This window comes from Pezoporus occidentalis, unplaced genomic scaffold (assembly GCF_034315485.1).
Source record: "Pezoporus occidentalis ecotype Australia unplaced genomic scaffold, CSIRO_AGI_Poc_V1 ctg4, whole genome shotgun sequence".
In the NCBI taxonomy this organism is placed as follows: domain Eukaryota; kingdom Metazoa; phylum Chordata; class Aves; order Psittaciformes; family Psittacidae; genus Pezoporus; species Pezoporus occidentalis.
In genome coordinates this window covers 12647982-12662406 of record NW_026915724.1, presented here as the reverse complement: position 1 = coordinate 12662406, position 14425 = coordinate 12647982, and the positions used below count along the sequence as shown (strand labels likewise).

Genomic DNA, 14425 nt, shown 5'->3' with positions numbered 1-14425 from the left:
TGGCCTATTATATGTCAAAATAAAGATCTAGTTATCAGCCTTCTAATACCAGAGATTCATTATATTGCTGGAGAATTAGCTAAGCGATTGCAATCGCAAAAGTCAGATTCATGTAGCATGCTATTACATACTAGTCTTCGCTTGGGAAACCTTCCAGTTGGTTTCAATGTCTTTCAGCCTATCAGATGGGTGTATTTTTTCATGGAGTTGTTATATGGAAAACAGCATGAGGAAAGGATGTTGAAGCATCCAAGGAATCTTGGAGTTCTCACATTAGGTGCCCTCGTGTGAGATGCAGATAAAAGGAGTTTTGGCAGTTACAATTCCTTGTTTGATATATTACCACTAAAATAATTGCAATACACCCTAACATTAGAAAGCAAGTCTGGTTTCTAGTGGGACATTAGCTCAGGAGTCACTTGTTACACTGCAATAACTTTGAGATAGGGGAAGAGAAAAACAATATATTAAAAATGTGCATATACTTGTATATACACATGTATATAAAGTGTGGTTGTGTGATGAATGACTAATTAATGAAGTGCTCTGGGGATATTGAACAAAAAAGCCTATAATAAGTTTTCCTCTTCCCTGCACATAAATAAATGTTCTCTGGTCATTCATGATAAAGATGCATATAGTTACTTAAACCAGGCAGACTAAAGAAGTGTTTCCTCTCACTTCTTTTTCCCTACCCCCCAGCACCAGCACTGGTGCAGGATAAAATACTCCCTCTAGATAAGTGCACTTTGTTTCCTACTCACTTCCCCAATGCTTGTTTCTCCAGACTGGTCCCCATAACGTCCATCAAAGACCACCTGATATCTTACGGGTGCTTTGTACCTTCATCCAAAAGACTGGAGGAACACGAAATAGGTGAACTTCTGGGCTGAGCAGGGTGCTTCAAAAGCATTTTTATTCTGTGGAATCATTACAAGGTCCTCCAAAATGTAGTGGAGGACATCTGTTTAGTAGTCAGTCCTGCACAGGACACAGCTGCTTTATAGCTGGTTTTGATCCAGCATGAGATCTAAATCCTGAACCTAAGAGAGCAAAGTTAACCAAAGTGGAATGTTTGTTTATGGCTGCGCGTTCACAGCCCTGTTCCCTTCTTAACTTATGAACCGAGTAGCTTGGACAGCCTTTTATGGTGCTCTCTGAAAATATTCAGGCCTTTGGGGTGATATTTATTTTTTCAGTGCCCAATACCGAAAGTTATCCCACAGGAGCTCAGCAAAGCAGTTGATTCACCAGGAGCATAACTTTGCTTTTCAAAAAGATAATGTGTGGTTTTGTTTAGTTAATAATGAGATACTTTCCAACACAGAAGCTGTCAATAGCACTGATGTACATTCACAGTTACAAAAACACATAGCCCTGTTGTTGGGGTTTTTATTAAATAGAAACCTCGTTTTCTGCTACAATGAGGAAAAGACACTGTTTTCATGCCACTAATACCTTTTGTGCTCTAAATGTTAGAAGCCCTTTTTTCATACACAAGATGACTGTTCAGAGGTTACAAAATGGTGTTACTTTATGCCATGACTGTTGAACCCATGACAATATGCAATAACATAAAAATAGAATTATACCCTTGTTTCTATTTGTCTTTTGTTGTCTTCTGCATTTTGCCTATCAATGGTGCTTCATTTAAATGTCAGAGAATGTTTATTAAAGGATGATTCAAGTAATGATTTGAGTTTTGCTCCAGCAGCCAAAACCAACTTTTTTTTTCTTAAGGACCTTAAAAATATTAAACTTCGCCAGATACGTCAAGTGTTTGTAGTACATCCAGATGCTATAAAAATAACTGTGCCATTTTTCAAAGCAGTTTCTGGATTTTGTACACACAGTCTTGTAAAAGTGATCAGGACCTACCCTGATTCTGTGCATTCATCCTGAGTTTGTTGTCAGGTTGGATGTGATAGGAAAACGGAGGGCTTTTTTTTCTGCTAGTCTGTCTTGCATGTCTGTCTGTAATAATGACTGAGCGTGATCACTTGCTGATCACTTTAATGTCCAAAAGGTGCTGAAAGCAAAATGGTAAGTAGCCCTAGGTTTCATCTAGGGAAGGAAAGGCAGAGGCAGGAGAGATGGAGAAAAGAAGGCAGGTGGAGGAGTGTCAAAAGAAGATGTGAAGAGAAGGTTGAGCTGGCACATTGATGACCCTCAAGTGCTGCTGAAGAATATGACAAAGACCTCAGTTGAAATCAAAATGCTGTTGCAGATAAGGTGGGAGACATGTGGAGCTCTGAGTTCCATGGTTATGTTCTCGTTGGCACTTTCTCTATAAAATACACACGCCTCTGTCCTGTGGTGTGGTAGGCACTGCATAGCTTACCTGGCCTCCTCTGCAATTCTTCTGCTAAAATCTGTACCTGCACATTGCGTGTTAAGATACGGAGCTGTGGTGCTCAGGGCCTCCAGCAGCAGAGTAAAATCCAGGGGCTGGACTGGTTCCCAAAAGCCCACTGTGCCTGCTAAGAGCCCAAGAGTAATTAAGGGTTTGAAAGACCTCATTCAAATATTGCACTTTATTTTAAGGAGAGGAGTTTGGCTGGGTTTTTTGAGGCTTTTTTTCTGGGTTTGTTGGTTTGGGGTTTTTATCCTTAACCCAAATATCGACATTTTCCAATATTTCTTTGCAATCACTGAGGCTGGAAACTTCGTTCTTCATTAGCTGACTGCTGGGATTCTTGTATAATTAAGTTGCTGCATGATCTTCAGCTTCCAGAAAATCCTACATACTGAGTCACAGTAAAGTGTGAGTTGCTGGCAATGCACAGCATGCTACTGAGGTCAGGTGGCAGCAACGCACACTTAATTTTATAAGTTGTCATTACAGTAGAAATTTTACCTATAATAATGGCTTCTTCAGCCTTCTTAGAGACTTGTTTAGCCTTAAGGAGATTGTGGGAAGGCCACTGTTGTGTGTACCGCTGTTGCATTACAATACGCGGTGGTAATATTAGAGGTTTTTGGTGTCTTGGGACCTAGTAATTTGTTGTCCTTGATAGCTTTCCCCTGTTGTTAATTCAGGGCTTGTCCTCAAGCCCAAATGTTGTAATCACGTGTGCAGTCTTGCATGTTTGTTCCTACCTGAGCCTGGAGCAGGCACAGAAACAGGTATGTGGTGGGAGGCACTTATACGTGGGCAAAGCTGATGGCAGCTGGCTTGAGCCTTAAAAGCCTCAGCTGGAAATTTGCAACCAAAGTGTGCATAGCTGTAGGCCCACTTAACAAATCTTCTCTGACTGATTAGATAGGCCAGGTACATGTCATGGCTACCATTTGGTGTGCGGGGTGACAGCTTTACTTTTCTATGACTACCTGCTCCTCATAGAAGGAAGCTGGCAGTGCCCCCACCTTTAGGTTTATGCAGTGGCTTCCATGAGAGCTTCATCCTCTTACAAGAGGCCTGGATTTGGCTCACCACTAATGACCTGAGCAGGCTGCATGGGATAAACACCTCCTGAACAACACTATAGGAAAGACCCTTACATTATATTATAGGTTTTCAAAAGAATAGCTAGTTCTTGTCTTGTGTCTGTATAAAAGAAACATATTGACAGTGCTCATGTGTTTTCAGACTTGATCTGATTTCATAGCTGGGATCATTTTTGTCTAATATAAGAGGCTTCGTGTAATCACTCTTTTACAGCTTATGTTTGACAAGTGGGTCATTGCTTAATGGAAGCAAGTAAATCCAGCTGTTTATCTTTTCAGTAAGATCATGTGCTTTGCTTGCTCTTATCTGCTAAGAATGAAGATGTGTACATTTTTAATGCCCCCCCCCCCATTTTAGAGCAGGGGTGTGAGCTTTATGTTGCTTTTTTGTAACATAATGAATTTAAATGAAGTCATGTTAGCACTTCAGCTGCTATCGCATTTGATCCACAAATTTATGGAAGCGGTTGTGGTATTATTAATTTAATTACTAGGTGTGTTTTTTAAAAGGTTGGTAATTTCGCTTTATAAGGAAAACTTACTGTTGTACAGGGCTTGCAAGTTTCCTTGCTTCCTCATTTCTCCTTCCCAAGTTGCTGTTGTATTGCTGTTGGCAGATGAACTGTCCACTAAGGCAGGCCAACTGTAGCTTTCTCCCAGCTAGCCTTGCCACTTATGCCTCATCAAGGACATTGTCTGGCTAATTTGAAATTTCAGGATTTCAGAAAGTGCTTGTAAGCTTTCTTTTCTAGGTGCTAGTATTTAAACAAAGCACTTGCAGCGCTAGATCAATAAATGGCTCAAAGTATTCATGGAAGCTTGGTCCGATATGATAAATTCCAAAGGTCCTCTTAGGGAATGCCTGTCAGTGAGAAGCTTCTTGACGCAGTTTGCAAATATTCCTTTTATTCAGAGCACTAATATAAGTGTAACATGGCTAAAGCTATCTGAAAATCATTTTTCCTTTTTATCTGAAGGCTATTTTATTAATACTTAGGATAAATATGAAGATTATAATGAACATTGATTTGTAAAAAGTCTCTTTTCCATCAATAACTGAGAAAACCGAACCTTTAAGATTAGTAAGAGTATTGTGTAAAGTAGCAATTAAATTGTTCTTAAGAGCAGTTTCTTGCTCCCAAACACTCTAGCATTTGTAAATAGCAAATATTACTTACAAGTGTATTACAGGTCTAAACAACTAACAGCAAGTTAAAAAGTGTATGCATAAGAAATTATCAGAAAGTACTTCACGTGCTTCAGAGAGGGCTTCACATGCTTGCATTTGGCCTGTAAGGAGCCTCAAATAACTAAGAACAAGTCTATTTGAATGGTAAGACAAATCTTTGTTAAAAAATTGAGTACTACATACATTTGTTCTAGCCCAAAGAGGGAAGCGCTCCTTGATTTCTCTGTGAGCTAGAGACAGAACTGCACAGAACTGCAACCCAGTTCTGTGGAGGTGCCTGAGGGATTCCTGCTCTTTAGTATGGTAATGGTGGCCATCAATGTGTCACACAAGGTGTGCGAATGCTGGGTGTTAGAGAGCCCTTAAATACAGGTGCCCCTTTTTGGGATGGCTTCGTGTGAATGTGCATGCACCTTAGCAGGCAACTACTTGTACTACTACCTGCTAGTATGCTCTTCTCAGCCTGGATCAAATGAGGTGCAATTAGCTAATGACAGTCTGTTAGCTGGACAATAGGTATGCTGGGGGCTTTGACGGAAGGAAGGAAGCTGATCTGACCCAGGTTCTCTGCAGGTGGCTGATGAAGGAAAGTGGAAATGGCCCCGACCTACAAAGGATTATGTCTGACAAAGGAAGGGTGGGACAGAATGGGGGAAAAAACAATGGAGAAACCTCAGGTGTGCAAGCAATTTTGAGATAAAAGGGAGGAGGTGCTCATCTAGTTGTAGCAATGGAAAAAAAAGGGGTAGGATTTTCTTGGCTAGAGAGCTGGAAATACTGCATAGATCAGAAAGCTAAACCATGGAAGACAAGATGGGGACCCACCAGAGCGGTACTGAGGCTGAAGCTTGCACAGACTGGTGACAGTGTTTCTGTGAAGCTGGTTGTAACAGCAGGGCTTGTTTCTGTGCTTGTAAAATGAGTAAATAACCCACATAAAAAGCAGTTACCAAGAGAAGGGGCAGGCAGCATAAAGACAAAAAAGCACAGTACTTTCTGTGTAACTTCTTGGCATTCCCCAGTTTGATGGGCATGTGTGACATGTTTGCTTTGTAAGAGAATGATTTGTAGCACGCTATAGAGACCTGGGCAAAATATCTAGCATTTTGCATCAAGGCACCAGATTCTTGGGCCAGGGTTTGCGATCATGGAAACAAGCACTACGGAATGACTTTGCACTGTGATTTTGATCCTGGTCAGGCACAAATGTACTCTGTATTTCTTCCACATTAGCTAGAGTATGGAATAATGTTTATGTTGGCTTTTCACTGGGTTTGGTGGGACAGACACTTAAAGGTTTTCTGGGGCTGTAATGATCCAGCCCTTTCTGTTGGCTGGTTGAAGCATCAAACTTAATTGATCATCTGCTGGAACCACTACTGTCTCATGCCAGCCTCCTCTCTTCCTTTTTAACAGTGGAAAGCATCTTGGACAAGTTGGTAAATATTGACAAATGTTCCTTGTGATGGATTATAAACCCTGCACAAGCTTCATGTGTGCGGTATCAGTAATGCTGGTATCAGAAAAGGTGCAACACTGCATGCTGAAAAGATCTTAGTCAATAATCGTTCCAAAGCATTTAAACTTCTCCTTCTTGTTTTATATGCAGGTATCAGATAGTCATGTGGAGCATTAAATTGATTGGATAACACGTACAAATAAAATGGCTATCAGCATCACAACGCTTGCTGTGCAAGAGAAACAGAGAACCCAAGTGTTGTTAGTAACTACTTTTTTTAATTCTTAGTATATAATATTAATATCAAGTTTTCAGCAGAGTAATGTAACAAGTTATATTGGTAGTTATCATCTACCAATAAAGGTATCCCTTTAGCGTAAGATACAGCTATATCAGATTTTCATGTTGGAAACTTCTGCCCTTGGCAAAGGGTACTGAAAAGCTTCTCCTTTGTCCTTCCCCATGCCCCACTCTTGCCTTTATGAAATAGATCATTAGACTGAAATGCCTTCAAAAGGTGGCATTTTGCTGATATTTGTAGTATAAAACAGTAAGAAGGAACATCAGAGAGGTAGATTGTCTAATCCTACCCTATTCTGTCATCTTTCTGTATTTTTTTCCAGACACCCTTTTTTAGCCCCAGGAAAGCCAAAGATTCCTCAGCAGCTGAAAGTATATAAAGAAATGCTAGACTTTTCACACACACACTTCAAAACCCTTCCTGATTCTACCATTTATAACTTGTTTCTTTGGCTTTGTTTAGGATATGAATGCCTGAAGCTCTGACTTTTTTCAACGGTCACAGACATAAGCAGTTGAAAATCCCAAATCTCTCTTCTACAACACTAATCTTGCTTTCATTTAATTAGGCTATGGCTTTTCATAGTCTTCATATCTAAACTCTGATAAAATAAGCCTAGAAAGCTAGTTAACACCTCAATGTAAATGAAAGTGGTGATGGTAAATCCAGAGCAGCTCCAGCCAAATAATTACAGGTAAACATATGTGAGTGAGCAATGAGTCAGCCTCCTGCCCCAATTCCTTTCAATTGGCATTAAAAGCAGAGTGAGACAGAGCGACTCCAAGCATTTATTGATCACAGCCTCCATTTACAGGTTTTCAAATGAAAGCAGCTCCCCAAGGTGTGCCTGAAACTCTGCAATTGCCATGTGGGTATCAATGAACACAAATGTAATGGACACTCAAGAATTCCAAGTTTTGGTTTGGTCTGGAGTTAATGGAAGTAAAAATTTCTCCTCTTTAGAACTGTCCTTTATCGGGTGTTTCCTGCTCTCACTGGAGATTTTGTTATGTAGGAAGTGCTGGATTAAAAAGTTTTGGGTATTCAGTGTGAATTTCTTAAGTTTTAAGTACGGAGTCCTTTGATGTACTGAGGAGTGCTTCTTTCTAAATTCTAGGAATTTGGGGGAGGGTTTTTTTATTTTAAAGCTGCTGGATTTAACAAAACCCTGAAAAGGGCTGGATTTAATGAATGTCCATTAAACCTATGTATTAATTTTAATCTAACAAATAATATTTAAAGTGTATAACTGGTCTTAAAAGACCTCTTCTATTCAAGGCTTCTGAAGTCCTGTTTCTGTGAACAAAAAGATCCTGGTTTTGTAGATAGTGTTTGAATCTTGAAATAATCCTCTGATTCCTATTTGATTTCTACAGTAACTATAAAAGGTAATTGCTGCCTTTTTAAAGAAAAATACCCACAGGCTTTGGCTGCTCAAGACCTCTTCCCTGTAGTGAGGAATTCACACACTAATGGTCAGATTGGATTTGTAGCTTATTAGGCTAAATTTTCAAGAGTGCTTAGCTGACAAAGACCCTGAGTCTTGTTTTACTCTTCCTCACAGGCACAGAGCAACTCTTAAAATATTAAATGTGACCTCTGAAATATAAATATGTCCATATATTTAAAAATAGACTTAAATTACCTCATAGGGATGTGGTTCGCACACATTGTGTAATTGGGACAGCCCCCTCTTTCTTTCTCTTTATCTGCCTCTCTCCAGGGAAGGCAAATAATCAAGATTTTGCTTAAAGTGGCAACACCATAATCCCCAAGGGTGGGAAGCTCATTCTTTGTCTGCAGGATGTCTGGAGTGATAAGTAGCTGTTTTATTAAAACCCATGCGGCGCTTCTTTGTCCTGACAAAATTATCATTTGCTGTTTGGTATGGTGTGTTTAAATGCAAGGCACCCTAAAATTTAAGGCACAAAATGAAGCAATGGGATGGAGGTGGGAGAAGTTACTTAGTGCTGTGTAAGCAAAAAAAAAAACCTCTATAAAGTTGTAACTTTGAATTTTCACTTGAAGTGGTTTTTATGCCACAGTGGGACCTTTCCTTTGGTCTGATTGATGCAGTTGACAGTATGTCAGTCAAATGGGAAATATGAGTTCTTTTGTATAACACAGGTCAGCTTGAAACTTCTCATATATCACATCATATCTGATATGCGTTCACTGTGTGAGTAACGCTGCTGCTAATTCCTTTATGAATGTTTCTTTGTAGTATGTTATCGCAAGTTAGAACTGTGCACTAATTTAGGCTGGCACAAGCCAGTGCTCTCTAATAAACATGCAGTAGCAAATGCCTCATTTGTACTTCCTGCAGATAACATGCAAATCTGGATCTCTTGAGTCTTTTGTTCTTAATTTGCTAAATGAAACTTTTATTCATGGTGTATGCTACCAAAAATTAGGCTGATTTTGATGCAGTCTAAGTATGCTCATGGTTATATCCATCTTGCTGTATCTACTTATGCTGGGAATAACGTATGTCTGTACCTTAATGAACTGGGGCTTCCTCGGACAAGCAACATGTGCCCAAGACTTAACATAGTAATTTCTTGTAGCTCTTCCCAAACTCTTTTTCTGATTTGCTCATTTTCAAATCTAGATACTGTTAGCCAAGTCCTTCAGGGAAAGCCTGTTTCTGAATGAGTGTCTGATAAATATACTCTTGTGTGGGAGAAATAACTTTGATTTTGCTCTACAGAGTGTAAATTTGTTGCTTTGCAGAATTCTGTAAATCTTCACCCTGATAAAGGAAGATTATGAGAGTGGTTCAAGTAGAAAAGCAGACTACATTGATCAGGACTGCTGCTTTACAAAAGCTGTTGCTACTTTCTAGTTGTTTGCTTGCCTGAAATCCAGTTTTCTTGCTCTCTTTCCCAGAGGAAAAACTGCAGTTGTGACAGGAGTGTTCATGAAGCTCCTCTGAAAAGCACAGTATCTGGGTCAAAATTATCCAAGTAGTGGGGAATTTCTGCAATCATTAATTGTATTTATACTTTAGTTATGTCACATAGAAACCTCCCTAAAACTTTGTTTTTTTTTTAATCTTCTGACAAATATATCTCTACTGCAGCCATCACCTCTGTTTTCAGAAGCTGTGCATTGGTCAACCCTTATCAGCTTTAAAATGCTCATAATTTATTTCTACACTAGCTACCTCATAATATTCTGGCTTAAGCATGCCGGAGGTTTTTTAACACTGCATTTTGAGATTTTAGGGGATTTCAATCTTAGGTGTTATAAATTGCACTGCATGGCCTTTTTACTGCAGTAAGTGAAGCCTGGAGCAGCAAGTAAGGAGAGAGGAACTGAAAATGGAATCTCTGAGGAGAAAGGAGCAACCAGATTTTGAAGAATGATGTTTAGGCCTGTTGCAGTGTTCATTAATATTCACTCCATCCAGTTACCACAGCAGAAATAGAACTGGAATGCATGTTCTGGGGTAGGATGGTACCTTTTTCATCATCAGCATGCCTAGGACTTGCTGTGTACTCCAGGGAAAGTGTGGAATCACCTTGTAGCCAAAATCAGGTGGGAAATAGGGAACAGCGAGCTAATGTGTCATGGGGATGGGATGCCCTGAGAGGATGCGACATCTCCATCCTTGGAGATTGTCAAGGTTTTGCTAGTTCTATGATTGTGCCACCAAATAGGACCTGATCTCATGTTGGTGATGATCCTGCTCTAAGTGGGAGGTTGGACTGGATGACCTGTGTAGGTCGCATCCAGCCATTGCTTCTGTGGTTCTCAGTGCTTGAAGATCTATTACATCAGGTTTAGTAATTCCACCTTTTGGCATTAATTGCTTTCCTGGCAGTTTGCTTTGCTTAGTCTGCATAACCACTTGTGAGTACTAGATTTCAGTGCTTTCAATATCCCATAGGTGGGGCTTTTTTATCAACACCATGCTGACCTTTTCTTCCTCAAGCTACTTTTCTATTTGTATGCCTACTGCATGTAAAAACTATATAGACAGCACAGCTGCAATCATCTAATAACAGCAACAAGTTCCTCTTTTTTCTCTGTGTTGCTGTATCTACTCTGAGACCTCTTTGCTCCTAGTGATGAGAGTGGGAAGAAGCAGCTGGTGGCTTCCTGCATGTAAAGATAAGAGTTGTGTCTGTGGGTCATGCATTGCTCAGAAACAGAGAAGTAAGTGGAGAGTGTACTATGCATATGGAATCCATATTGTGCCCTGTGCCCCCAGGCTGTTCTTGATCAACTGAAGAAGCATGATGCTTTCTGAAAATCAGTGCCAAGGTGCTTTAGCTGTGGCCTGGCTCAGCTTCTGTAAAGGTAAGGTACTGCATTGAGCCAGCAGGTGTGTTCTGACTTTGAATCCTAGTGCAGGAGCCAGAAGGGGTCTGGAGTGAGGCTGCTGTGTTGTCCTCACCCGCGCTTCTCTGTAGCTTTGCCAGTACACGTTATAAACAGTTTTGGAGACTTCAGTAAAGAAGCTTCTGGTCTTTGCCACTGGTGAAGAAATAAAAATACTTTTACAAGTTAGTGTAGCAGAGTGCTTTGCTGCTCATTGGTAGCAGGGCAGTTAGGGTTATGTCTGGCAGATAAAGACCCCCTATGGAGTATTTTTGTAGCGTTACCATGTAGCATTTCTGGCTTCTCCATGCTCTTGAGTGTTCCTAAGTCACTCAGTGGCCTTTTTAGCAGAATGTATTTTGTTGCTTGTTTTGAAAAAGCCTGGAAGGCAACTTTCTTCGTGGGGTTTACTGTTGCCAGATGAATGGAATGTTTTTCAATGGAGTATGTCAACTGCAAATATCCATAGGTTGGTTGCTGAAAGCAAAATTTTCAGCATATTTGAAAACCTGGCAGAAAGAATAAATAAAACCTCCTGCCATGGTGTTCAGAGGACCGTGGCAAATTGGCAGACAAATTTGAGGTTTGTTAGAGATTGCTCTGCATGCGTGTGTTAATGTATACATCTGATTAAAGTCCAAGTAGTTTCTCAGCAGTCCAAGTGACATGCAGTTGGTGTTTAGTTATTGATTGTGTTCACCTTATAATCTCTCTGTGAATCCAGAGCCTGTATTATGAATATAATCATGCAAACAAAGCTTTTAGCCAAGTGTCATTTCAGTCTGAAAGGTTAGATAAAGATTATTTAAAATGTTGTAACATCACTTTCTTTGTACAGAAAAAAAGGAGGTATAAACACAAGCAAACTCAGACTTCAGAACTGTTGAGTTTTAAAAAAATACCAGACTATGCCTCTGAGAATGTATTAGAAATACCCATATTGCTTCTATTTGATCTGCCACCTTAAAACTCATTTTGAGAGCTGGATTTGGGAGTGGGGTTTTTCAAGATGTTGGTAGATCTACCCCAATATTTTTTGCCCTTTTGCATCTAACAGCCTTGAGGTCATACAGAGCTGTTTAGAGACTATGCCCATAGTCACTCTTGCTGGTTTCTGTTTAGAGGAAACAATTTGTAAACAGTTGGACAGTTTGTTTCTCTAATGTGGTAAATGCGTGAGCTTTGATCCACTGTTGAGAAGTCAGGGTAGGTTCTGCCCTGGTGAAGTTCGGATGTGCTTCTGAGGGTGACCAGCCTTGCTCTGTGGTTAATGTCAGACTCTGAAGCATGTTGTTGTTCAGGCGAGGGGAGATATGCAGAAATCAGAGATATGCAGACAGAAATGGACTGGGGCGTGGAGAGCTAAGAAATGCTTTTAAATGAAGGGGAGGAAGGGTTTAGGGATCTTGTGGATGGTGGTGCCAAGGGAGCGAGCAGTGCCAGCAGTTCAGTGCTACTGCCTTGGCAGGTTTCTTTCCCTCTTGTTTCTGACCCAGGCAAGATGGCAAAGGATGTGCTGTTGGATGGTTTCTCTGTAAGCCTGAGAGCAGGAAAAAGCTGGAAACGTGCAGTGCAGCTTGACGGGTGTTTGGCTGTGCTCCTCAGTGATGCTGTAACAGGGACAGAGCCTGGTAGCTTGGGCATCCTGGTGCTTGAGTGGGAGGGGTGAAAATCTGGGTGGAGTAGTGGATTCGGGAGCAGGGGCAAAATAGCCTCGCTGAGCTTAGACCTCATGCTTTTATGACTAGGAGTCCATGATTTCTGACCTCCTTGTATTCTCACACCATTTAATGTACATTTTATCAGCCTACTGTATCAAACACAAGGGCTGCTCTTGCGAGCTGCGGGCAGACAAGGCAAGCTTTGTGCGGTGAAAGTGGCGATACCCCAAGCACACCAGAGCAGAACGAAGATGCTGAGGAGAGCTGGGCGGCGTTTCCCTGTCCGGATCGCACCGCTGCCAGCTGGGCATTTTCACAGCGTGCTGGGGGCCCAACACGGAGGCAGCGCCCGGAATAGCTGCCTGGTGTCGGGGCGAGGAGGAGCCGCGCTTCGAGCGGTTCTCGGAAAACCAGGGCGAAACCGCAGCCGCCGTTGTCACGGGGAGAGGCGGGCAGGGAGCGGAGGAGGGAGGGGGACGTGCTTCGGTGCCGCCCACGAGCGCGGGGACACGCGTGGAGGAGGCGCGGTAACGGCGTGGGGGTGCGTCCGGCGCTTTGTCTGCCCGCACCGAGCAGGCCCGCGCATTAGCGGCTCTCTCCGCACGGCCCGGGGCCGGCGGCTCTTTGTGTGGGGGCCTGGTCCCCTCCACGGGCGCAGCGGGGCCGCCGCGCCGCGGAGGGAGGCGAGGCGCGGAGTCGGCCGGTTGCCATGGAGAGGGGCGGTCACGTGGGGCGGTGGCCAGGGGCTGACGTGCGCGGCGGGGCGGGGCGGGGCTCGGCGCGGCGGGCGGGCGGGCGGTGAGTGTCGTGTGCCGCCACCTTCTGCACACCAGCAGCGCGGGGCTCGGCGGAGGCAGCCGCGGGAGCGCCAATGCCTGGACCGACACAAGCCCTGTCCCCAAATGGCGAGAACAATAACGACATCATCCAGGATAACGGGACCACCATCATCCCCTTCAGGAAGCACACCGTGCGGGGGGAGCGCTCCTACAGGTACTGCGGCGGATGGCGGGGCGAGGGAGGGGAGTGTGGGCTGCAGCCCGGGGGGGCGGTTGCATAAGCGGGCGGGCTGCAGCTCCCCCATCTCCCCGGTCCCGCCGGCGCGGGGGAACGGGAGCTGGCATTGTCCGGATGGGAAGCGTTCGGTGAATAGGCGGGATGTCTGCGGGGCTCGCCGCTGCCGGCGGAAGAAAGGCGGGTTGAGATAATAAAAAGCAAAAACAAAAGGGGAAAAAGGGAAGAGGGAGAAGAAAAACGGGAAGGAAGGGAAAGCGAGCCCCGCACAGGCAGCCAGCTCCCCCTGGAAAGAGCCGCAGCACCTCGCTGCGGATACCGGAGGCGGCGCCGTGCGGGAGGCGGTGGCCGGGGATGGCGGGGTGCGGGCAGCCCCTACCCGGCCCGAAGAGCGCACCGGGCGATGGGCACTGCCCCAAAGGGCTGCTGCGTCCCTCCATCCCCGGCACACCGGCCCGAGGCTGACAGCGGCCCCTCGCTCGTCGGGGCCGGGCTGACAGCCCCCACCCACCTCACCCCCCCGGTGCTTGCGGGGGGGGGGGGGGCTCCATCCGTCCTCCTCCTCCCCCCCATCCCCCGCCAACCCCATTTTGTATTTATTTATCGTTTCTCATTTGGGGGGGGGGGCACGTCCTTTGTCGCAGTTGTAGGCATTTTTGATGAATCGTTTGGCATGCGTTGCTGGCAGCGCTGCTGCGTTAACATCTCTGACAATATGCTCCGGCAGATAAGCTCATTAAAATTGCTTGCATTGTTTGATAAGGGTCGCGGCGTAGCTCGGAACGCAACTGGTTTGATGTGCTCCTTGCTGCCGACTCGATAAATACGGCCGGTAGCTCCCCTTATGTTAATATACAGTTATTTTAAATACTGCCCGAGTGACAGCAAGTGGTGCCTCTGCAGAGAACACGCCCCTTAAAGCTGATTTTCGAACGGCAGGAAATGATGCTGCTCTCAAATATCTGACTAAAGTGGCGAGTTGTATGCTCGATTAGATGAAAACAAATGTGGATGACTTGGCTTGATTG

At 43.7% G+C, this 14425-nt stretch overlaps 1 protein-coding gene across 4 annotated transcripts in view; it reads left to right on the top strand.

The window, feature by feature from the left end:
- The window catches only part of MAPRE2 (microtubule associated protein RP/EB family member 2), a 104074-nt gene that overhangs the window by 29788 nt on the left and 59861 nt on the right, over positions 1–14425 (top strand). The window contains exon 1 of one of the 4 annotated variants that reach the window (XM_062633479.1): positions 13147–13376. The exons of 2 other annotated variants lie outside the window; for them this stretch is intronic. In XM_062633479.1, coding sequence (XP_062489463.1) covers positions 13286–13376 — 91 coding nt within the window. In that variant the 5' untranslated portion in view covers positions 13147–13285. Of the gene's footprint in view, positions 1–13146; positions 13377–14425 lie in introns of those variants that run through there. One more of the 4 variants, XM_062633477.1, reaches the window with a different exon arrangement.